At 56.2% G+C, this 25,177-nt stretch overlaps 1 protein-coding gene across 3 annotated transcripts in view; it reads left to right on the plus strand.

Moving 5' to 3' along the window:
- Window positions 1–1,312, plus strand: part of RBM5 (RNA binding motif protein 5) — a 29,553-nt gene extending 28,241 nt beyond the window's left edge. For all 3 annotated transcript variants that reach the window (XM_076007881.1, XM_012771336.3, XM_012771335.3), the window contains exon 25: window positions 688–1,312. In XM_076007881.1, the coding sequence (XP_075863996.1) occupies window positions 688–813 (126 nt within the window). In that variant the 3' untranslated portion in view covers window positions 814–1,312. The remainder of the gene's footprint in view (window positions 1–687) is intronic.
- The last annotated feature ends 23,865 nt before the right edge of the window (window positions 1,313–25,177 follow it).

A 25,177-nucleotide genomic window follows, 5' to 3' on the forward strand; every position in this document is an offset into this window, starting at 1 on the left:
GTTTTAGTTGGCCAATTAATTTCTTTCCATTTTTAGTAGAGACAGGGTCTCGCTCTTGCTCAGGCTGGTTTCGAACTCCTGACCTTGAGTGATCCTCCTGCCTCGGCCTCCCAGAGTGCTAAGATTACAGGCATGAGCCATCATGCCCAGCCTTTTTATGTATTTTTAAAAATTACAATTTAGTAGGATTTTTTTTTAAGAAACTCCTAAATTGGTCAGATCCCAGGTGGAGACATAATCCCAGGATTGGAGACCTCTACCCACTGGCTTTCTATGCCAGAGCTCCACCAATGATTGCCCCCACTCTGTCTTGGCAGCACAGCTTGGGTCAGACTCTTACAGATGATGTTTGTCCTGTACGTGTGAGTTCTGGGGACATCAGGCTGTCCTGCTATAATCTGTGCCTACAATTGCCAGGCCTTCGCCGTGCTTTGGTGGAGTGCTTTGCTGAGCAGGCATTGAGGGGTCAGGGATACAGCTTCATCTGCCTGTATTTCTTAGCCCATTTTATTTCTTCAGTCCTCACACCTGCTGCATGTCTCCAGTGTAGACATCCTCATCTTCATATAAAACTTCCTCTCGTGACTTCTGGTGGGTGGTCCTGCTTGTTAAAGAGTGGGCTTGGTGAGAGGTGGGAACAATCCATTTCCTACCTGCTAGCTGCTGACAGTCTTTGTATTCCCCCAGGCTCAAGTCCGGCTAAAAGGAGCTGGCCTAGGAGCCAAAGGCAGCGCATATGGGTTGTCAGGTGCTGATTCCTACAAAGATGCTGTCCGAAAAGCCATGTTTGCCCGGTTCACTGAGATGGAGTGAGACTGAGAGAGAGATGACAAAAAGCGCAAGAAATGGTCCATTTCCTGAATTTACTCTTAATGCCTGTCTCTTTAAGGGCATGCCTTGAGCTGTTAATAGTCCTGAGGATGAACCACTTCATTCTGCAGGGTTCTTCCTCCCACCTTAAAGGAGTTCCCCTAAGGTGGGTTATCTGGTGAATGGCCTGTCTTCCCCCCAGAGGGTTTGTGAACAGACCAGAGAGGACAGTGGGTTTTTATACTTCGGTGTACATAGTGTAATGTAATGTTTTACATGTGTAGCCTATATTGTGGTCTGTCAGCTCCTCACATTCTGGGAGGTGTTGAGATGCCCAGGTGGTATGTGACACCAAAGCCACCTCTGTCATTTGTCCTAGTGATGTCTTTTCTTGGCAAAAGCCTTATGTATATTTGTATATTACGCATTTGTACAGAATTTTGGAAGATTTTCGGTCTAGTTGCCAAATCTGGCTTCTTTACAAAAGAAATACCTTGAAAAATGTGTGTCCCATGTCTCTTTATTCTTGGGTGAGTGGGTAGGTAAAACATGCCTAAGCCAGTCAAGCCTCGTAATGAAATCAGTTTTGTTTTTAGGAAGTAATTTTTTTTTTTTTTTTTTTTTTGAGACAGAGTCTCACTCTGTTGCCCGGGGTACAGTGAGTGCTGTGGCGTCAGCCTAGCTCATAGCAACCTCAAACTCCTAGGCTCAAGTGATCCTCCTGCCTCAGCCTCCCAAGTAGCTGGGACTACAGGCATGTGCCACCATGCCCGGCTAATTTTTTATATATATTTTTAGTTGGCCAATTAATTTCTTTCTTTTTTTTTTTTTTTTTTTAGTAGAGACGGAGTCTCGCTCTTGCTCAGGCTGGTGTTGAACTCCTGACCTTGAGCTATCCACCCGCCTCAGCCTCCCAGAGTGCTAGCATTATAGGCATGAGCCACCTTGTCCAGCCTTTAAAAAGTTATTTACAAGTAATATTTTAAGCTATTTCCTTGCCCATTGTCGTGTTCAAATTTTGAAGTTCCAGAGTTCAGCATGCTTTAAAACTCTTCATGGAAGCTCAGCCTTAACCTGAGTGAGCTTTTCCACTTCCTTCCAGTTTCTTTTTCTTTTTTGTGGACCCTCTAGCTCTGTTGCCCCTAGTAGATCGCGGTAGCAGTGGCCTCCTCATAGCTCCCTGCAACCTCAAGCTCCTGGCTCAAGTGATCCTCCTGCCTCAGCCTTCTGAGTAGCTGGGACTACAGGCACGCACCACTGTGCCCAACTAATTTTTCTGTTTCTAGTAGAGAGGTCTTGCTCTTGCTCAGGCTGGTCTGGAACTCCGGAGCTTTCAAGTGATCCTCCCACCTTAGCTTCCCAGAGTGCTAGGATCACAGGCGTGAGCCGCTGCACCTGGCCTTCCAGTTTCTAAAGACCAAAGTGAGTGTGAAGATGACCAGTGCTTCTCCAGTTTTCACAGACTATATTCCAGACTTGTCAGGGGAAGGAATATTACTGCTCTGCAGGGCAGAAGCTCCCTGCTTTGGCCATTATATAGATGGTATCTGGTCCACCCTTCGCTGGGATGGAGGAACTGAGGCGGCCATCTCTCTCCCTGCAGCACTCCACTTACCTTCTGTCTTAGCTGCTAAGGAGGTGTGTGCTCAGGGACATTGCAGGGTTTTCTGTTCTGAATGGTGTCATTTCATCCTTGTCTCCAGCACCAGGGTGGAGAACATCACTTGACCAATAAGATCATGCTTGACAAGGGCAGGAAGTGTGTACCTAAGTCTCAGGCTGCTCTTGGGACCTGGTGATGTGATCACACTGCCATCTGGCCAACTTGAGTACTCACAGATTTGTGATAGAGTCAAGAAGGGTGGCCTTTTCTCTCCAACCTGTACTTAAAGCCAGACTCCATAGCTTTAATGGATGGTCACATTTTCCTGTTTTCATGCAGACCTAGCCCTTAAAAGATTGTAATGGAAAAATATGGCTAAGGGGAAGCTTTGAAGGTACAGGTCCTCACCCTATCTGGCCAGGTGGTGCCTTGGAGAGGTTGAGCCCAATCACAGCTTTGCTCCGGTGAGGTGGAGGCAAATGTGGAAGCCCCAAGCTTGGGTTTCTGCAAAGTAAGGCTTGGGAACCTCACAAATGAGGTCCTGAGTTCCCAGAACTGGGGTGAGGAATGTGTCTCACAGATTGGGTCTACTTGGTATCCCTGGGGAGAGGAGACCAGCCCCACCTCCAGAGGCCTCGTAGCTTGGGAGATGCTGGTGCTTGCACCTGAGCAGCAGTCGCAAGTATCCTAATTAGATGCATCTGACACCCAGCCTAAACGCCTCTTCCAGGAGAGCATACACACAATGGGATCTGGGAAGATCTTAATTATATCCATTCAGCTCATCAAAGGCTGAGTGGAAGCGTCTTCCCTAGGGGAGCCACAGCCAAGCACTGACAAGAAAGCCATCCCTCTGTCAGCCATCTTGAGCCTCAGATTGACTTCCCCATACCAAGCAGGGCACTTGAATCCACCACACTTCTTGGCACCTCTGTAAGCTGCTCAAGGCTGCTCCCATGATGACTGCTCTGGGCCACAGCATCTGTCAACATCCACATGGACTTTCCTAAACATAAGGGCCTAAGCTAGCCATTCAGAGAAGATGGAGGCTCCTTCTCCTGCTTCCAGCCTGCTGCTCCATAGCCGTAAATGTTAACCAGCATACCTAGCCAGGTGCTGCAGCCCTCACCCTACATCTAAACTGATGGCCCCAGATCTTGAGGTTTGACAGGCTATATATGTAACTTGGGCTCAGGTCTCTTGCAAGACCGTATTTGGGAGATCCTACTGGTGCTGAAAACCCATGGTTCTAAGTGTCCCCCCATTGGCCTATTAGGGTCTGCTCCAAGCCCAGGGATGAGTGTTCTGCCTTGCCCTGCCCATAGGGCTGCTGTTTCTTCTAGCCATTACTGATGGGGTGCTGCATGATCAGTGCAAACTTCCCAAGCAGGGAAACCCAAATCCCACATTTGACAGGGCCTCTTGATGAACTAGAAGGAGACTACAGGGTTCCCAAGTCCAGACTGCCCTTGGCCAGGACAGCTGCTACAATGTGCAGGGCTTTGAGAGCTGTCCAGGAGCAGCTGTCATGGCCATGCATCAAACAAGTTTCCAAAGCCCAGCTGAGCGGCCAGGCCTGAGCTAAGCTCCCCCGGCATGTACAGTCTGGCTGGGGGGCTCAAGGGCGCCCGGAGCCCAGCCTGATTCTGGAGGGACGAATACCCTCAGAGACAGGTGGGGTGTGGGGGGAGACTGCCCAAATACAGGACCCTGGAACAGTGTTGTGCTGCCTGTGGCCACCAGGTGGCAGCACTCCATCATCTTTCTGGCCAGGTTGGTTTAGGTGGAGTTAGTGGGAAGATGTCCCACAAAGTCCTAAAGTAGTGGAGGTTCCCAGGGTCTCTTCCCAGGTCTCTGAGATTTAGGGAGACCTGGTTAGAACTTGGGCCTTGAAACTCTGTGTGGAGCCAGGCAGGTGCCAAGTCTGCTGGCCCTGCAAGTTCCTGAAGGTCCCCTACCTCCAAGGACTCTCACTGGCTGGCTAGAAGGGGAAGTTGCCACCACCACACCCAGCTGTGGAGCAAGGGCTCCTGACCCTGTGCACAATAATTGCTTCAGTCTCAGCAATTCTTTCTGACCCACGTAAATAATTTCTGTGGTCGATGAAGCTCATTTCTGCCTCTCATGTTCTACCCATCGTGTGATTGACTCACAGAAATACTCTCTTAATAGCCCCACATCAGACCCACAGCTTCTGTCTCTACAGCCCAGGGGAAGTTGGAGCCAGACTTGTCCAGCACTCTCAGATGGAATCAGGGGATGCCTATAGTCCCTCACCCCAACCTCCCAAAAGGTGGCAGGAAAGGAGTGAATCCATGAATGTGGGTTGAGGTCACAACACTATCAGGAGTGGGCCACACCTAGCCAGAAAGAACTTTACAGCAGGAGGCACAGGCCAGGGGCAGGGCCATTCCATCCTGCTAAGTCCAAGCACCACTTTCATCATCACAGGAAACTGAGGCTCAAAGCAGTTGCTGGGGTCACCAGGCTGGGCTGCTGCTGGTGAATGCTGCCCATGGGACTTGGTGGAGATGAGTCCCTAGCTGCAGGCATGAGGTCAGGCTCCAACACGATGCACTCCAACCCTAGAGAGAGCTGGGCCTTGGGATGCCCCCCAATGCCCTGGGGAGACAGAGAAGACAGACTGGGAGAGGCAGGAAAGAAGACAATTGGAGACAAAGAGCAAGGCCTAGAGGATGCATGGGAGAGGAGCTGGAGAGGTCTGCAGTGGCCACAGCAGTGAGAGGAGGCTGAAGGAGCAGGATACCATAGGGCAGAGGGGTCTGGGGGAATCGATTCCACCATTGCTGCTGAGACAGGACAGCTGAGCTACTTGGGGTGAATTCTGCATGCTGATGTGGGAGACAGGCAGGTGGGTGAGAGAGGAGAGGCCAGGAGGCCTGGCCAGGACCTTCTGCTGCTTTCCTGTGCAACAGAGGCCCTGGGAGCCCCTGGGACCCAGGGTAGGCTCCCAATTCCAAGCAGGCATCACCATCCCTGAGTCTGGCTTGACAGGAGCTATTTGAGAATGATTCATGGATACAATTAAGCCTTCCCCACCATCCCCTGCCTTGGGCCTGGAGGTGGGGCAGGTGCAAGTGTAGGAGCCCTCCTCCACCGACCCTGTGGGTTTGCATTCAGCCTACGGCCCCCCAGGTTCAGCACAGCCCACTGTGTAAGGATGCCCAGTGGATCCACAGGGCCTGGAACAAGGCAGGGCTGAGCTCAAATCTTGAGGGGCACCAGGGCTGGGGCTTCCTTCCCTTCCTCATCTTCCTCCACCCCTTGGCTGAGTGGAGGAGCTGCCTTCCATAATCACAAGCATGCAGTATGGACACGTGCACATGCAGGCACAGGCTGGTCCTGATAGTTATCCAGCCGCAGCAGGCAGCATGCGTGTTTCCCCAGCACCCTCACCGTGTCCAGGGGCCCCACACACATCCCCTCCTCCCCAGTGGTGCATGGAGCGTGCACGCTCGTGCTTACCTGTCCCCAGCCCCTGGCACATAGGCAGGCACACACTGGCCAGGCACAGTCTTGAAAGCTCACCCCTGCATGCAAGTGCACCCTGGCTCCTGCCCAAGGGGGCAGGAATCAGATGCTCTTGCAATCTCCAAGGAAGGAAACCTGGTCTGGCAGCTGGCTGGAAGCTGGGAAGAGAGAGGGAGCCCCCAGGGCCACAGCACAGCGGAGCACAAGCCACCACCCAGCAGGCACACCCTTGTGCACACAGTCACTGCAAAGCTCCCCCTTTCCAGGTGGGTGGATCTTGGGGGTTTCTACCCAGAACAGGCTCCTGCGCTCACTGAACAGGTCCAAATATGCCGGCCACTGCTCAGCTTTAGGGTTGAAAGGCAGAGCTGGATGGGGGAGGGGAGACTGAGGAAGGGGCACCATGGTCCTTAAGTAGACTGGCTCAAGGCTCAGCACCTTCTAATACCTGCAGCCACATCTGCAGGTAGAAAAGGGAGGAGAGGGAGCAGTCTTCTCAAACAGGCTGGTAAACTGAGGCTCAGAGATGGGCAGCAGCATGCTCTAGTCGAGAGAGCTCAACGCTCAGGACTCTGGCCCCTAACCCTAGTCATTTCCATGGCTTGGTGTCCTATCCCACTTTAGACTTAGGTCTGTCACCCCCCTCAGACTGGGAGTCACCAGAATCAGCCGGGCTCTTCGTCCTCCCTCAGACACAAATCTCCCAGGACTGGATCTCTCCTCCAAGGCCAGGAGCCCCAGCTAGAGCCCCTGAGCCTCTACCAGACTCAAGTGCAAACCGTGAGCAGCAAACACACGCCTGCGCCACCCCCACCCCGCAGATTTTTCTGGTTCTTATTAATGTAAATGAAATCTGCTCAGAGCGTCCTTAATGGAAAGCGTTCCTGGAATTTGACTGCGCACACGTGGGGGGCGCACCCTGAGATTAACTCTTGTGCAACCAGACCCAGACTAGTCAGGCTGCAGCGACCCTGGGACTGGGGTGCGGAATAGTGGGGACCGGGACAGTCATTCGCCCCCTCCCAGAGCTGTGTCCTGACAACATCAAGGGTGGCAGTCATCCATATTCAACCCACTGTCCTGGGACCAGCTGGGCTGGTCTGGTTTCTCAGAGCCTGAGGAAAGGGCCTTGATCAAGGAAGGGCCTGGCCAAAGAGGGGGCGCAGGGGGCAGGGGGCACCTGACAGAGTGCACATCTTACCCCCCTCTGGCTCCGCCCTGATTTGGGAAGGGGAGCCCAAGCTGACTCTGTCCCTCTGAACCACCCTGCTCAGGGAAGACCCCACCTCTGAGGTTCCCTCCCTCCTCCCCTGCCCATCACACTCCTGAGATAGCGCAGCCAGGACGACCTCCTTCACCACTGTGGGGGCGAGAGGGGCAGTTTGAGACCCCAGAGTGGAAACCCAGGGTCTGCTGGCTGCTGGGGATGGGGGACAGAGAAACCCTGGCCTGGAGCCCACTGCATGCCCCGCCTGGCGCCCTCCCCAAATCTGGATGCTTGTTCTGGCACAGCTCTCGGCCTGGCCCCAGTGGAGCTGTGTTTTACTGCCTTTTGTGGCCAGGACAGGGATGTCTGCTTCATTGGCGGGGGTAGGGGAAGAGTCTAAGATTTCAATTTCTCCCAGGTGTGGCTCAGTCTGGAGGATGCCTTGGGGAGGCTGGCGAGGGGCCAGCACCTGCGGTGGGGGCGGTGGGGGGAGGGGGGGCTCAGGCAAGGGAGGAGGCCACAGAAGGGGTCTCAGGCAGGGAAGGGGGCTTAGAGGGCGAGTGCCTGGGAGGAGATAGGGGTGCTGTGAGGGGCAGGGGCTGAGGGAGGGGGTTGGAGGAAGGGGGGGCTTAAAGGGGGTCTGAGGGGGAAGGAGTTCAAGGAGGGGGGCTGGAGGGGGAAGGGACTCAGAATGGGACTGACTTCATTGGGGGACAATAGGCTGACAATCCTCCTTCCCACCCACACCTGTCAGGCGGGCTGGGGGAGGGGCACTGACCCACTTAGCTGGCTCTCCCCCAGTCTTCCACTAATGAGCACTCTGGGCTTTGGGAGGCAGCTCCCCCAGGCTGTGCCTGAGGCCATCCCTTCCCCCAGGCCCCTCATTATCTACTGGGGTGTTCATTGGCTCTGGCTCCCCCCCCCTCAGCAGCTGTGCTTGCTGGTGGCAGTGAGGAGGAAGCTCTAGGCCCCAAAATGTGCCCTCTCTGTCTCTAGCTCCCCTAGGACTGGGGAGACAAAGGCTCCCAGATCCCTGCTGTGCGGCTTGCTCTGAGCAAAGAGCTTTGATTCCACCTGTGGGTCCCACCAGCATGCCAATGAAGGAGGCAGGGGGGCCGCAGCACGCACACCCACACCAGAGAGCTGGCGCTGAGGCGCTGAGGCCGCAGGGCCCCCCACCACAGGGAGTCTTCCAATACCTGTGGTCCCACTCAACAGGGGAAGGAGCTCACAGTGGGTGAAGGGGGGTTCCTGAATGTGTGGGGAGCACAGCCTTGAAGGATGGGGAGTATCATTTGGGGGCACTATTCTGGGAAGATGGGAGCCCATATCAAGAAGAGAGGGCGTTACAGAGCACGGTTCTAGGAGAAAGGTGTGGGGGTCAGGTGGGATGGTGGGAAGAGGGGAGAGATTCAGGTTCGTATGGGACACATTCCTTGTGGACAGTATTTGGGGAGCACAGCTCTGGGGGGATGATTATGTTGGAGCATAATGGGAGGCTGTGGCCACAGCTCCAAGGACACTTGGGCAGTGCAGTTCTGGGAGGAATGTGTGAGGAGTACTGTGAGAGAGAGGGCACAACCTGGGGAGAGGGTGAGGGTGGGGAGGTCCTCTAGCATGGGAGGACAGTCCAGGGAGGAGCCTGCCATGGCTCCCATAGCCTTGGGCTCTTCAGACTCCTCCTCCCCCACATTCCTGGGGTAGATCAGGAGGTCTGCTTGCTGGATTGCTCAAGTCCCTGAGGCTCCTTCTGATTCTGTCCCACTGTCCATCTGTCCTCCCTCTCCCCAAGGATCCCAAGGCCCAGGTGCCACTCTCCTCTTACAGCACCCTCATTAGGGAAGGGCTTTGAGATCCTTCTGTAGCATCTGCCCCACCCCCACCCCCACCTCCCAGCCAGCTGCAGGCTCTGGGAGCCTGATAAATATTTATGTGAGATAAGCAGGATCTGCCAGGTCCCAGCCCAAACCTTTGTCCTGGGAACAGGAGAGAGAGACAGCCTCTAAACCACAGGACTGAGCTTCTAGAGGCAGAACTGAGCCCCAGGGCTCTGGTAGGGGGAGGCTCACTGTGTAGGTCTCCTGGGCTTTAGTAGGGATCGGGCTGGGATGGAAGTAGGAGGTGGCGAGGCAACTGCCTCCAAGTGGCCATACTGGCCAAGGCTGGTCCCCCCTGCTCCCTCAGCCAGTTTGTAGTCATGCTGCAAGGCTGGCCTTCTAGACTTGAGCTCTACCATCCACCTGTGCATTACTGCCACCCTGCCTGTCCTGATGATGTCAGCACCCTGCAGGGCTGAAGGGGGGTGGGCTGGAGAGCTACCTGAGCAGCTCTCTGAGGGGCAGTGTCAGAGAGGAACTAAGGGGTCTTCAGGGTCCTCCTGCCCCCCAGCCCAGGACTACTCCTCTGGGCTAGCCACCTTCCCCTCCAAAGTGCCACCCCATCTAGGCACCAGCACTAACAGCAAGTGGGTCTGAAACTTCCATGAGCAGGAGAGCAGAGCACGGTTGCAGGGAGGGAATGAACACTGCGCTCCGTGTAGCTGAGCATTGCAAACACTTTACCCCAGTGGGGGCTAAGTGCTGGCCCTGTGTGAGGTTAGCAACGAGACCAGAGTGGGTTTAGGAACTGCTCCCAAGGGTGGGCAGGGACTGCACGCAGCATTCCTGAGTGTGGGAGAAAACTGTGCGGCAGTGCGGGTGGCTACCACCCTCAGGACACGGCTAAGAACTGTGGCCGGGGAGTGGTCCAGCTGAGATGCCAGCAGGCTGTCGTGGGGCAAATGCTGCATCTTCGGGGAAGAGAATTATATTTCTCACAGGTTCAAGGTAAGGGGATGTGGATAAATACTGCTGCTCTCAAGACATACGTATTGTCCCTGGGTCATGGATGGATGTATGGCATCTAGTATGCAATGAAATGCTATATGCTCAGGATGTGAGTAAATATTTTATTAGATTATGGTAAATAAGATGATTATGGTAAATAAGTGATAGTTGGGTCTTGAATTGGGGCATGGAAAAATACTGTGCTTGGGACACATTTAATTCCTGCTCTAGTATGGACAACTGCTATACCCAGAGGGGGGTTGAAGCCACATTTTGTGACAGTCATTAGCTAGGGCATTCAAAGCAACCCAAAGCAAATTGAAAATGGAATATCATTAGTGGGGAACCCAGTGGGACTCCAGGTATTCCTGAGTCAGGTGGGATCACTCATAGATTCCAAATCTGCTCCCAGAGTACAGTCCCCATAAGGCCCCTAGCCCTCTGCCAAGCTGGGCTCTTGGCTAGTGATGAGGGGGGGTGGGGCAGCCTAAGGAGGTTTAGGGGAGGGGTCCTACCTCCCTCACTCTCAGCCCCTGCCTGGTGTGCTCCAGATCCCCATCCTTCCAGCTCATTGGCACCTGGGGGACACCTGACCAAACTCTGAGAGAACCACCAGGTCTATGTGATGCAGGGTGGAGGCCAGGAGCAGGCCGAAGTGGACCCAGCACAGGCAGGGGCCTCAGTTCTGCCAAAGCTCTGCTGGAGGTCCCAGGTGCTCCAGTGCATTGAGTACAGGTGGGCGGGGTGGCACTTGTGGACTCTGAGGCTGCAGTGGCTACAGTGACCTCACATGGTGCCATCCAGAGCAGGAAATAGGGTGGGGATGGAGTCCAGCTTGAGGGTATCTCAAGAGTCCCTGCTCTGGAGAGGGGACTCAGCTACCTCAGAGTTCCTGAGTCCCAGTGGGACTTTGCCTGAGGTCTGGTCCCTGTGTGTGTGTCCACCTGTGTGAGTGAGAGGCGTGGCCTTGGGTGCACCTGCACACCTACTTCTAGCAGGGGTCAGGATCAGTGCCCCCTCCCTGCCAGCCTAATTTTCCCCTCTCCCTTGATGGGTTCTCTCCACCCCAGGTAGCCCCAAGTTTTCCCCAGCCCACCTGGGCAGCCCAGGAGGCAGCAGCCTGCGTGATGCTCCGATATGTCCCCAGAATTCTTGTCCCCAGGCCATGCTCTCAGCTGAAGGGAGCCTTGGGGGTGGGCCTGGGAATCTAGATTTTAACAAATCTGCTTCAAGTTGGCAGTCTGGGAGACTAGATACCCCACACTTCTTTTGCTAACTGTCCTGCATGCGTGGGTGTGCACAGGTGCACACATGCATCCATACATAAGTACATGCATGGGCATACACACACACACACACACACACACACACACACAGCCAAATCTCCAAGGCCACAGGCAGCCCATAAAATCTGCAAACCTCGGAAACACTAATGCATTAATGGGAAAGCCCGAGACTCCAGGAGCCACGATGCTCCCAGGTGTGTCTAACAAGCATCTTATGGCGTCACTGGGTAACCCAAGAGACTGACTCTGATGGTTGATTGTCAGGCCATGGGGCCAGTGAGCCTGAATGTCCAGCCCCTAGCATGGAGCCTGTGGATGTGACAGGGTCAGTTGGGACCCAGTGGCTGTACAAGTCAGTCCTGAGCCTACCACGACCTGATACCTGTGGTTCTGGCTGCCAGGGTGCCTGGGGCTTCCTGAGAGTTTCCTTGGTGGTGATAGAACAAGAGCCTTTCTGCCCCTCCCTGGATCCTCACACTAAATCATCATCTGGGTACAAGAATTCTGGGGACACACTGGAGCATCAGGCAGGCTGCTGCCTCTTGGTGATAGATCCTCTCCTCCGGCTCTGGAGGGTAGGTCTTTGGAGGAGCCACCCTCCAGGTGTGTGTAGCTGTCCTCAGAGTATTATATAGTTGTCCTCCAGGCATCATGGAGCTGATCCCTGCCCATGTACTTCTTCTTGCTCAGGACCAGTGACCAGGGATGGTGACTTCCAGACTAACTCATTGAGGTCAGCAGCCAAGTTCAATGGTCTCCAAGCTCCAGGCTCTGGCCAGTTAGGAGCCCAGTTAAGCAGGCCACAGGCTGGAGGCTTTGTGAGGTAGGGGAGGGTGGTAGGAGCTAGGGGATTCCTCTCAGCAATCCATCCCCCTGTGATTCCACTGCGAGGGAGCAGAGGCCTACCCTGGCCTTCCGGCTCCCTGGAAAGGTAGGGGTGGAAGATCCCAGGGTGGATAGCCCCCTGCCCCCAACTGCTCTAGCCTCCTCCACTTACCCCCTCCGGCCACATCTCAAATTCCCAATCCTAGCAGCAGACCTCGGTGTTTGCCTGTTGCCATGGAGATGGGATGCACCTTTCTGTTACTATGGCAACCAGCCAGGGGTTTTTAAAATTCAGTTGAGGTAATTTCCACCCCTCAATCCTCATCCTCAGATACCTCGTTTCTCTCTTTCTTCTCTGAATCTTAGAAGGGTGGGGGGCCCACAGCCACCAGCCAGAGGTGGAGGGTCAGAGGGGCTGGTGGGAAGACTAGGGCCAATTCTTCCCCAACTCCTCCATCCAGACTAGACCCTGGGGACTAGGACAGCTTCCTCTCTATTCCCGCCCCAGGCCCAGTTCTACAGCGAGAAGATGAGGGCTTCACGTGGCTTGACAGGCAGAGGCCAGCACACCTGACAGGGCTGGGTGAGGTGTGGCCTGTGCCTACAGGGAGCAGGAAGAGCAGGCAGGGATCCTCCCAGGCCTCCCCACTGTGTCCCAAGGGTTCATCTGGGAAGCTTAAGACACCAAGGCTCAGACCCTAGGACAACAGGGGACAGATGTTGTTTATGCTTCGTCCTGGTGCTAAGGAGCTTAGCTTAGGGAACCCCAGGCTGGATGGATTTGGGCAGAGGGCATCCGAGAAGGCTGGCAGGAAAGGGGATCCAGACACTGTCCAGTTCCTCCCCGCCCCTTCCCACTAGAGCTCTCGCTGCCTAGGCACCTGCTTCATTAAATCTAGTCATTGCGAATCCATGAGGACCAGCATCCCTTCCCTGCCCCCGCCTGCCTCCTAGCTAGGAGAAGAGGAGCCCAGGACAGACAGGTATATGCACGCGCCCCACCAGCAGAGTAGACAGGGTCCTGGATGATGGGGCTCCAGGAGCCACCCAGCCCTCCCGGATAGACATATAACTCTCACGCCTTGACTTCTGTCTGTGGCAGGCTGATGCTCCCACAGGTGGGGCCTCCCCACACCCTGAGAAGAGGTTTCAAGGAGGGGGAAGTCTGGGAGAGTCCTACAAAAGGGGCACCCTCTCCCCTGCCCCCAGCTCTGACCTCTGCCTGTTTTGCTATTCCATCAGTCAGCTGGGAACAGGGCCTTCTCTCCCAGGCTGATGTAGAACATCACTCTAACTCCAGCAGCCCCAGGCCTGGCCCCCACAGCCAAGGACTGCCGGATCATTGGATGGTGTCAGAGCCAAAGGGAAGCCACTCCAGCCTCCCTGTTCCTTGGGACAAGGTCGGAGACACTACAGCTACAGCCCCTCTGGGGGAAAGATAAGCCTGAGACCTAGAGAGGCTGTAGAGAACCTCTGGGTTGAGGCCCCTGCCTGAGGCCTTGCCCACTCCCCCTCCCCTGTGCCCAAGACAGGGAAGTCCCAGGATAAGCATTGCCCTCCCAATCTCCTTAAGTAAATAGCAGCCCCAGCCCCAGAGTCCACCTGAGGGAGGGCGCCCCTACTGCTCTGCCCATGGAGGACCCACAAAGCCCTTCCAGGGTCCATAAGTGCCTGAACACATGGATCTGCGGCCCCATGTTCGGGTTTGACACTTTCCATGAGTTATTTGTTTTTTTTGAGGCGAAGTTTCACTTTGTTGCCCAGGCTAGAGTGAGTGGTGTCAGCCTAGCTCACAGCAACCTCAAACTCCTGGGCTCAAGCAATCCTTCCGCCTCAGCCTCCCAAGTAGCTGGGACTACAGGCATGTGCCACCATGCCCGGCTAATTTTTTCTATATATATGTTAGTTGGCCAATTAATTTCTTTCTATTTATAGTAGAGACGGGGTCTCACTCAGACTGGTTTCGAACTCCTGACCTCAAGCAATCCGCCCACCTCAGCCTCCCAGAGTGCTAGGATTACAGGTGTGAGCCACTGCGCCCAGCCACTTTCCATGAGTTATTATGCCCATCAGCCCTGTAGGCTCCACCAGCCCTGACAAAGCCACAGGGTTCTCAATGTCAGGCATCATTAATTATTTTCCGTCCTCCTGCCAGCTGGTGGGAGGGGTGATGGAGGAGGGGTTAAATCAAGCCCCTGTTAAGGCAGTGGTGGGGCCCAGGGGACACAAGGATGGAGGGGTGTTGTGGCCACTTACCACCTGCCCACTGCTCAGATGCCTTTTCTACTTCAGCAGCCTATGGTTTTAGGCTCTCTAAAGAACTCCCTACTACTGGGGGACTGACTCTGAACCACACTGCAGTTCCACCAGGGCCTTCACACTCAAGCTCCACTGCAGTGTCCCTGGGCCAGCCTGGTTCATGGACATCAAGAAACCCTGAATTGTTCTGCCTGGTGCAGTGGAGTCCCTGGGGCTCCAGAGCCAGGAATCAGGGCCCAGAGGCCTGCCCCTCAGGAGGCATTTAAGAGGGAAGACAAGGAAATTCCAGCACTGTTTATAGCCCAAACCTAGGGCACGTGCTCTGCCGGCCACCTGATGGCCAAGAAGTGAGCATCCCAGCTTTAGAGCTGGGAGACCTCTAATGTTTAGAGAGGTCAGGAGACTTGTCCGAAATCCCACAGCTCATGATCTGCATGGCCTTGGGAACCGGACAGTGAGTGCAGGGCAATGTCTTACATGGGGTGATGGGGCAGGGGCACAGGGCTGGAGGCATTTATGTAGATTGCCAGGGCAGAGCTCTCCACCTGGGACAGGGTGGTTACCCGGGCCTCCTGGCAGGGGAGTGAAGGGCCTAGTTCCCCCTGCATGGAGCTGGGGCTTTCAGACTATCTGTAGATGTGGAGGCAGGGGTGGTTGCTGAGGAGTACAGTATGTATATAAATTTACTGTCAGCTACTTAGGTGACCAGCTACAGGGGCAGGGGGCGGACCAGAGCTGGGAGTATGGGTGCTCATGGAGGCTGGTCTCCACTGCTGACTGACCAGGCCAGAGACAGAGGCTTGGGAAGCCCTTCTAGCCCATCTGATGATACTCCTCTCCATATGCCCCCTAAAACAGCCCTGGCCTCCACAGCCTGCCCCAGTCTCCTGACACACTCACAGATGCCCCTTCACCCCTGCCCAGTCCTGTCTTCCAGGAAGATTCTGAGCTCCCTGCAGGCAGAAATCACATCTGGCTATGTCCACACCCCTGCCCACATACCTCCCCCACAGAGCCTAGGAAAAAGAGGGCCACAAAGGCTGTTCTATGAGTGAGGTAGTGAATGCACTGGCCTTAAAGCCTTGGAAATGTATTTACATCTTTTTTTTTTTTTTTTTTTTTTTTTTTTTTTTTTGAGACAGAGTCTCACTTTGTTGTCCAGGCTAGAGTGAGTGCCGTGGCGTCAGCCTAGCTCACAGCAACCTCAAACTCCTGGGCTTGAGTGATCCTTCTGCCTCAGCCTCCCGAGTAGCTGGGACTACAGGCATGCGCCACCATGCCCGGCTAATTTTTTTTATATATATATATCAGTTGGCCAATTAATTTCTTTCTATTTATAGTAGAGACGGGGTCTCGCTCTTGCTCAGGCTGGTTTTGAACTCCTGACCTTGAGCAATCCGCCAGCCTCGGCCTCCCAAGAGCTAGGATTACAGGCGTGAGCCACAGCGCCCGGCCTGTATTTGCATCTTGTGTTTAGTTAGGTGACTGAATTATTACCCGGTGCTGTCAGGACCTGGGGACTAAGTGTGACTGAGCCCAATGTGGTGTCCAACCTCCCACAGTCCCTTGGGAAAGGAGTGCACGGCAGATACAGAGTGGTCCGGCCTGTGGTGGGGGACACAGGGAACATGAGATACCGAGGAGGGACTAGGGGGTCTTCTTTGAGGAAAAGTCCCTGAGCTGAGCCCACTGGGCCCAGGGGTGTCCAGCCCTCGGCCCAGACTAGGAGGCTGTGTCAGGACCAGAGAGGAATCCCCATGGCTGGAGCTGTGTTGACAGGCTTTCTCTGAGAACAAGTCTCATGGGAGGGCCGCGGGAGGGGGTCAGAGGAGAGGTGCTAGGGGCACCGCTTGTCCATAATGGATAACCTAGGAACATGGAGCCAGGACAAGGCAGAGGCAGGGCCTTAGGTCACTGCCCGTCAGTGACCTGAAGGACAGGCCAGTTCAGATCTCACCAGCAGCAGGCTCCACTGATCCCACCACAGTCTGCAAACCCAACCAGGAAGTGATCAGGGAACATCCAGGCCAGGAATGTTGGGGGAACAGACTGTGGGGGTTATTTGTCACCTCAGCCTTATCTGGACTCAGCTGTGTCCCTCGCAAGCAGGTTGGTGTAACAGGTACCCCATTCCCAGGGACTGGTTTGTCTTCCCAGGGCCTGCCAGGGTGACCCCGGATGCACTAGCCAAGGACACATCTGCCCCATATCCTGCCTTCCCCTCCCAGGACACAAGGATCAGCCCCCTGCATCCGGACAGGTGAAGCCCATTTTTCAACAGCCATGATCATGGAGCCAGCCTCCTTCCTGGGGAACTGTCTGCCCAGCTCAGGCTGCCTGAAATGGGCACCCACATCTGAACAGACAGAGCCCTGGAGCCAGTGGGGCAGGGGCCCTGAGTGGGTGGGGCTGGGTGGTTGGGGAGACAGCCCCCCAGCCCTGCTCTGGAGCTCCCAGGAGTTCCCACAGCTGTTGCCCGAGTCCTGCCCGACTCTGTTGCCCGAGTCCTGCCCGATGATCGCACGATCTCTGAGGCCGCAGCCTCAGTGCTGTTGCCTGCCCAAGTTCAGCAGGGCTGAGTCCTCTCAGGCCCTCCTCAGACAACCTCCCTCCTCTCTGCTTCCATCCGTTCCCTGCCACCATGCTGACCGAGCTGGGCTGTCCTTCCCTGTGTCCCAGTGCCCACCACTGCCCCTATGCCAAGGATACGCTGGCACACAGTGAGTGCTCAGTAAGCATTGTCACCCCTGGTTATGACTCTAAAGATGGGTGCTCCCAGGATGACACCTGCCTGACCTGGGCCAGCTGTGTTCCTTCCAGCTCCTCCAGCCCTGGCTCCAGTCCCTGTGGCTTTACCAGGCTCTGAATGCCTGACCTAGACTCAGAGCCTTGCTCAGGGCCCCACCTGGAGGTCTGCCTGGGGAAAGAAGGAAGTGGCACCACCCTCCCCAACTCCCTTCACATCTGGAATTGGCCTGGGGCAGGGCAGCCTGTCTGGGCCTCAGGGTTCTCATCTGGGAAGTGGGGATGATTGGTCCATCTGCAGGGGACAGGCTGTGGGCCTCTGTGGGAGGGTCCTGACCCTCAGCGTATCTCTCACCACGGCCACCTTCAGTGCTCTCTGGTCCTGATGAGGACTGTGCAGGGCTCCCCAAGGACCCAAGGGCATGCAGGGGTCCCCAACTGGCCTGACTGTCCCCTTCCTGTTAGACTTTGGGCCAGTGGGGAGTGTGAAGCGCCAGCCCCCGCCTCTGGGTACTCCAGAAAGCAGTGAGTACACCCCTCAGAGCTCATTTCCCATTTCCTGTCCGTGGGATCTCCACTTGACAGGCATCCTCTCTCACCTCCCAATTGCCCTTTCCTTTCACCCCTTTCCACTCCCCCCAATCAGAACTTGCCCCCACCCCACAGAGTGGCTCCTCATTCCCACTGCAGCAAGTGCCCTGCCTCCCCCATCTTCTCCCCTCTGCCCTTCAGGAAGCCCCACCCCATCCTGAAAAACCCCACCCTTCTGGGTCCCACCTCCCCAGCCAAGGGGTTCAGTGTCCTGGCTGCCCCCACCCCCAGCAAACTTGGCTCCTTTCAGCTCCCCTCCCTCGCGGGCAGAGGCAGGGCGTTCAAGTCCATTTAATCTTGGCAGAATGCAATTTCCTGCTTCAGGGAGCTGGCGGGTTTAGGAGGCTTAATGAGGGAGGAGGGGGGAGACAGGGAAGAAGAGAGGCTGAGACAGGGCTGGGAGATGGAGACAGAGAGTCCCTGAGAGGAGTGGTCGAGGAAGCCTCGGGGATATGTGTGTCTGGGGTTGCCCAGGGGTTCCTTGGGATCATGCAGGGGTCAGCTCTTCAGCTTCAGTCGCTCACTTGTGGGTCAGGGCCCCCACGTGCAGACCTCCCTATCCGGGCTAGCAGGGTGGAAATGGGGGGAGGGGAAGGAGCCTCAAAGTGGCCCACTGTCAACAAGATGGGGGAGGGTTGAAGGCATGTGCCCATATGGCCAAGGGGGTGGGGATGCAGGTCCAAGTGTGCAGGTGGGGTAGAGGGCCTGGGGAAAGTGTGCAGCTGGGGGCACCTTGAGTGGAATGGACACTTTAGGTAGGTCCCAGGGAGGGGGAGAGCGTGTAGCTGGCAAGTCCCAGACCCCCAGTGGTGGAGTGGACAGCTAGGCTGGAATTTCAGCCCCAAATGGGATGCTTATCTGTATGCTGCCACCAAGGAGGCAGAGAAGATAAGGGACAAAGGGGCCTCTGAGCTGGGGAAGCCCCACACCTGGTGGGGGGCAGGGTAGCCAAGAGCCCTGCCTGACACCTGGAACACAGACAGCCCGTGGGGGAGACTGAGGCGGGGCATCGTCCTCCTGCGGGCCCTGCCCTGCAAATCCACCTGGCCCCATGACCGCAGCCCTACCCATTTCTCCCCTGACCTGACCCAGCAGATCCACCTCCCTAGAAGCCCTTGGAGGAGCCACAACCCACTTGGGACAGGGAGTCCCCAAGAGGGCTGTTGGAGGGGGGTGGTCAGGGACTGGCCCAGGAGCACTCCCCAGCCCAGAGGGAGCAGGCAAGGGGGCAGGGAGGAGGGTCCTTACCGGGAAAAGCAGATGGCCTGCTGTCAGCGTGGCGAAGCTCTGCTAGGCCTGGACCCAAGGGAAAGGACAAAGTGAGCAGGCTTTGAGGGCTCTGGAAAGCAGGGCCACACTGCCAGAGGCAGCTCAAATCCAGCTCATAATCTGAGCCTACTCCTTCTGCTGGGAATGCTCATTTATGGGGGCCTGGGAGGACAGACGGAGACCATCTTTCTCCCAATCTCAGCCTCGTGGCACTTAGGGCAGGCCTTCTCCCTCTTAGCCTCAGTTTCCTCATTTATGAACAAGGGTGCAGGGGCAGGGTCTCTGAGGTATAGCCCATGCCCCCTTGGAAGCAGGTGATCTGCCCCAGCCCAAGGGTCGTCCATGGGTGTGCTTGGATGTCCACCAGGTGTCTAGAGGAGGACACTAGGAAGCTGGGGAGGGTGGAAAGTATGAGAGGGACCCAGCCTATGCCCTATGCTCTCCTAGAAGCCTCCAGGCCTCCTAGCTTGCCACCTTCATGAAAGCAGCATGTCCTACAAAGGGGGTGTCCTATCCCTCTGGGGAGAACAGCTCTCAGTCAACCACCAGACTGCCGAGGCAGCAAAGGCCCTGCAGGCTGCAGGTCTCCAGGAAGCTCCGGCCCCTTATGTAGGGTTGACCTTGTTCCTTGCACTTCTGCTTCTCCTTCTGACTAGGCCTCAGCTTCCCCGGGACCAGCTGCTGCCTGCTCACTCTGCCTCCAGCTGGGGCCTCTCCAAAGACTATTCCAGGTCTGCCTTCACCCTGTCTCTTTGCTGCTCCATCCGGGCCCCTCCTGCTCTTGGAAGGGCCAGTCCACAGGGAGCTCATGTGGACTGGCCCACATCACATGGCCACATGGCCACTCCCCACCCCCTTGCCCTCCCTGCGGTTCTGATGCTGTCTGAGTCCTGCTCCAGGACACACTATGACAGGGTGTGCCTCCAGGCCCTTGCCCAGGCTGTTCATTCATCCTTCTGGACAAGAGATCTCTGATTGGTCCTTTGGGCCCAGCAGCAGTGTCACCTCCTCTAGGCATCTTCCCTTAGTTACTCTCCTAGGCCTCTGGGCACCCTCTGCACCCTGTCACCAGGACACTTCCCTGCTGACATGGAAGTTGACCCCAGGGCCTCATCATCTTGCCAGCTCCCAAGCTCTTGGTGCATAACTGTTTGGAGGAACTGTGGGCTGGGTGTTGGGGTCAGGGCGAGAGTGGAGGGAGAGGGGTGGGCGGCCCAGGAGTTACAGACAGCCTGCTTCGCAGGTGCTACATTTCCATGACAACCTGCATGAGGGTCTCTCCCAGGAGGAAAGAGAGATTGCCTTTGCCTGTGGAGGCTCCAGTGGGGCCACCGTGTGGCCTGGAGGCTGGACCAGCAGAGGCAGTGGCAGGGCAGGTCCGTGCTGGGCAGTTGAGGGCTGTCCCAGCCTGAGTGGACCCTTCTGTTGGATGAGGAGACAAACCCCACTGTCTCCTGGGCCCCAAGCAGAGCAATTCCAGGCAGGCCCTGGTGCCCTGGTGATGGTGTCTGGGTCTCCTTGTCACCCACTGGGTAGGGATGATGAGTCATAGCAAGGTGGCACGGTAGATGGCACCCTATGTGCCAGGTGGCTGCTCCCAGCACCCTGCGAGGAAGGGCTATGCTCTCATTTTACAAATGAGGAGGCTGGGCAAATGCGTACACACAGAGGTGAGAGCCTCACGTAGCCGGGCTTGGAGTTGCAGGGTCCCTGGTGGGGCTGGTAGGAGCCTTCCTAGACTCACATGTGCCCATTCACCCGTGGCCCCTGCCTGGTTGGCCCTAATGTTTGGGTAGGTGGAGGGTGGCACGGTGAGGTTAAAGGGCTCTAGCGGCTCTGCAGATGGCGAGGCCAGTGCTGCACGGCTTCCGCCACCACCCAGGCTGCGCAGGGCTCAGGCTTCGCTAGACACTAGGCCTTTCCTGCCTGGAGCCCAGCTCCCAGCCCTCCCGGGACCTCTCCAAGGTGCAGGGTCCGGCTGGGGCCTCCACCCTGCAGGGACTCAAATCCCACCAAGGGGACCATCAAGGGCTCCCCTTCCTGGAGTGACTCCCCTCTGTGCTAGGCCTGTAAGCCTGGCCTATGACTCCTGAGGGACAGCTTTGTTGCAATTTCAGACCAAACTGGGGTAGAGAAGTCAGCCTCTGTACCCTTTTGCCAACACAGGGCTGGGCACACAGGGCATCTGCAGAAAGAATGAATGAATGACATTTGACTAAAACACAGGAACTGGAACGAGGCCAGAAGGCCTCCTAGGGAGACAAGGAAAGGCATTCCTGGTGGTAGAAGCTGAGGCAAAGGCTTGGGAGCAGGACAGTGACAAGCCTGCACCGAGGTTTGCCTGGGAGTGCCTCTGGAGACCTGTCGGACTGCCCCTCTCTGGGTCACACGGCAGGCTAACTGGGCTTTGCTGGTTCTGACTCAGACTTCCCAGGCTTCCCAGGGGATTCTTTCAGGGTCCTTGTTTCCCCATGTGCCAAGTGGCATCTTTGTCTGGGTTCTAGCTGGGTAGAGGGCGAGGGACCCTGGCGTGGGCAGGTGTGGGGACCCTGTGGGGATAGCATGAGTAGGGATGGGTGCTCTAGAGTCCTGGATCCACAGGCAGGGAGTCCCTTCTTCCTTGGGTGGGGGCATGCCCTGATCAACAGGGACAGAAGGAATAGGAAGTGGCCCCCGCCTGGAGAGCTAGGAGTCCCAAGCCCCCTCACAACAAGCCCCATCATGACAGAGCTCTGGGAGCAGCGCAGGGGATGCTTGGGGAAAAGCAACTCACAGTTTCTTCCAAACTCTGGCTGGTGGGAGGGGTGTTCTCATGTCTTATGCCTCCAGCCCAGCCCAGTCCTTACATGCTCCTCTTTGGCCCCTTCCCCACCTCAAAGCCCCAGAGTGGTGAGGGTCCAACCCAGACTACCTTGTGTTCTCAAGGCCACTGAGCCTGAGACCTAGAAAGCCAATGGTCCAGGACTGGGTCCCATCTGAGTAACTCAAACTCTAGAGAGAAACACCAGTGTAATTCGGAGCATAGGCCCCAGCCAGCCCTGCTCTCTGGAGAACTCACCTCGCCTAGGCCCAACTGGTCCCCTGGCTGGGAACCGTGGGTTTCCTGAGGCTATGTGTCAACCAGGGCCTTGGGTAGTTGCCTAAGATCCCATCCTTCAGGCACCCCAGAAGGTTATAACCCCTCTTGGTCTGGAGTCCAGATGTCCTCGGCAAGGGGGCACTGATATACTCAGCTGTCAGGGCAGCCACAGCAAGGGAAGGGTGACATTTGACACAGTCCACTCCCAGGGAGGGACATTGAGGCTGAGAGGGGTGATCCATGGGACACGCCCCTCAGGGGAATCAGACACAGCCTAGGCCTGGGAGCAGCAAACCAACCCTCCCCCAGCCTCGGTGTGCTGAGACTCGGGGAAGCTAACAGAGAGGGGATGGAGTTCCCTCCTGCTTCCAGCCACCCAGCTTTTGCTGTGGGAAGGAGGGAGGCCAACCCAGGTGGAGGTATAAGAGATGTGGGAGGGATGAGGAAGGCAGGGGCAGGGCCTGTATGGGGAGACATCAGAAGTCCAGACTCCATACTCTGCCCTGCCTGGCTCCAGCACCCCCAGACTAACTGTGGGTGCTGTGTCAAACGTCACCCTTCCCTTGCTATAGCTGCCCTGCCCCCTGAGTGCCCCCAACCATCAGTGCCTCCTGGCCGAGGACATCTGGACCCAGACTAAGAAGGGTCTTAGAAGCCAGGCGTGGTGGCTCACACCTGTAATCTTAGCACTCTGGGAAGCCGAGGCGGGTAGATCCTTTGAGCTTGGGCATTCGAGACCAGCCTGAGCAAGAGCGAGACCCCGTCTCTACTAAAAATAGAAGGAAATTAGCTGGACAACTAAAAATACACAGAAAAAATTAGCTGCACACAGTAGCGCATGCCTGTAGTCCCAGCAACTCGGGAGGCTGAGGCAGAAGGATCACTTGAGCCCAGGAGTTTGGCTGTGAGCTAGGCTGACACCACAGCACTCTAGCCCAGGCAACAGACTGAGACTCTGTTTAAAAAAAAAAGAACGGTCCTAAGCTGCTACCCAAGGCCCTGGTTGACACATAGCCTCAGGAAACCCACGGTTCCCAGCCAGGGGACCAGTTGGGCCTAGGCGAGGTGAGTTCTCCAGAGAGCAGGGCTGGCTGGGGCCTATGCTCCGAATTACACTGGTGTTTCTCTCTAGAGTTTGAGTTACTCAGATGGGACCCGGTCCTGGACCATTGGCTTTCTAGGTCTCAGGCTCAGTGGCCTTGAGAACACAAGGTAGTCTGGGTTGGACCCTCACCAGCTTGGGGCTTTGAAGTGGGTGCTTCCTCTCCCCAGGCAGGAGCCGGGTGTGCAGACGGAAGGGCTGTGGGACGGCACCGCAGGACTGCGCAACAGATGAAGAGGAAAGAGGCTGCGCAACTCTGGCTATAGGGCAGCAATGGGAGTGCTTTAAGGGACAACAAGGCACAAAGATGTGAGCATGTGTTTCCCCTCAGGGACTATGAGGAGCCCAAGTAACAGTGGTGGTGGGGAGAGCAACTGCCTCCCTTTGGGGTAGCAGTGCCCCTCTGTGCCCCTCTACCAGTGTCCTGGGCAGTCTGGACCTGACCAAGGCTGGGCCAGCCAGGGGTGATGCTTGAGCCCAGAGACTCTTCCCTGTGAGCTGTGCCCATGGCTGAGGTGGGGTGGCACACAGTAGGTGCTCAGGCAGGTTGTGGACTCATGAATGCATTCCTCTGGGGGGCAGGAACTAGGTTTCCCCAAGTTACTCTGGGGGTGCTGGAGCCAGGCTGGGCAGAGTATGGAGTCTGGACTTCTGATGTCTCCCCATACAGGGCTGCCCCTGCCTTCCTCCCCCTCCCGCTCTCTTATCCCTCCATCTAGGTTGCTCCCTGCTCCTTCCGGCAGCAAACATGAGCTTTGCAGAAACTTGTCCTTAGATTAAAGCTTAAACCACTGTCTCAGGAGAAGGGGTAGGGGGGCCAGCCAGGCAGGCCATGTGTCCGGGGTGTATAGGGGCCAAGGACAGGCCTCTCTCCCTACGCCAGAATTCCAAGTCAGGCCCAAGGGATGGGCTCCAAGGGAAGGATGAAGGAACCCTGGCCAAGTCCGAGGCTATCCATCAGCACCCCCAGTATTCCAGCCAGACCCCTGTCCTCTCTCCTGGATGTCCACAGTCCCTCTCTGACACCCCAGTAGCCAGGAGGATCTTTTAAAATCTTGAATCAGACTATGTCATGCCCCATTACCCTCAAGTTAGTCCTTGTCTTTCCCTTCTCAGAGATTGCACCTCAATATTCAAAGGGCTCATTGACAAGGTCACCTAAGCCCTTATTCCTCAAGGCCTCAGTATTCCCCTCTATTAAATGGGTACAAAATGATGTTCTGGCCAAGGTGAGCCTGAGGCCTGACCCTTGCTAGGACTCCACAGATAGCATAGACAGAGCCTCCAATCCCTGGGTGAAGGGTCAAGGGTCAGGAATGGCCAAGGACCCCACCCTGCCCAGGTATGTTTGAAAATCTAACCAATATGACAGTAAGACATGAAAACCCTAGGGTAGGGAACACAGGCTTGGCGTCACTTCCTGCCAGCCACAGCACAGGGAGCAAAGAGGTTCATCTTTCTAGATGGAGTGCTTGACAAGTACCAGGTTGGCCAGGGCAAGCCCAGCTCCTCACCTGCCTAGCACCAGCCCTGCCACCCTGACCCTCGCCCAGGACATTAAGGCCATAAGCTGTAGAGGGGAGATTCTCTGGAAGGATCACGCCTTATTGGCCAGTCCCAGTGCTGCATGCCACAGAAGTCTTGCTGGTGACAACTCTCCTCTCCCTGGCTCAGGAGGCTGGAGATGAAATTGGGATGCTCTGGCCTCAGGTCTCTGGTCTGAGGGCAGAGACAGTAACCTCATATTGCAACTCTTTTTCAGGGATGACCTGGAGCCAGGCTTACGGAGGAAGGCCAGGATGGCAGGGTGCCCAGTGTCTGCCCACCAGCCCCTCCCCCATTCTGAGGGGCTGTCTTCATCTGGGCCCCACTCCCCTGCTGGGAGTGAGGGACTAGGGGAGGCCACACCACCGCTGTCACGGAAGGGACATTCCCCAGTCATTTGGAACTAAGTAAGTCCAGATCCCAGCTTGCAGGCCTGGTTTCAGGACCCTGCTCAGGCCCCCCTCCCAGGACTGCGGCCACACAGACACATGGAGGGAGTGTGCACAGCAGATGCAGGCCTGGGAGGCAGCCAGAAACCT

The sequence above is a fragment of the Microcebus murinus genome, chromosome 1, assembly GCF_040939455.1.
Source record: "Microcebus murinus isolate Inina chromosome 1, M.murinus_Inina_mat1.0, whole genome shotgun sequence".
NCBI lineage: Eukaryota > Metazoa > Chordata > Mammalia > Primates > Cheirogaleidae > Microcebus > Microcebus murinus.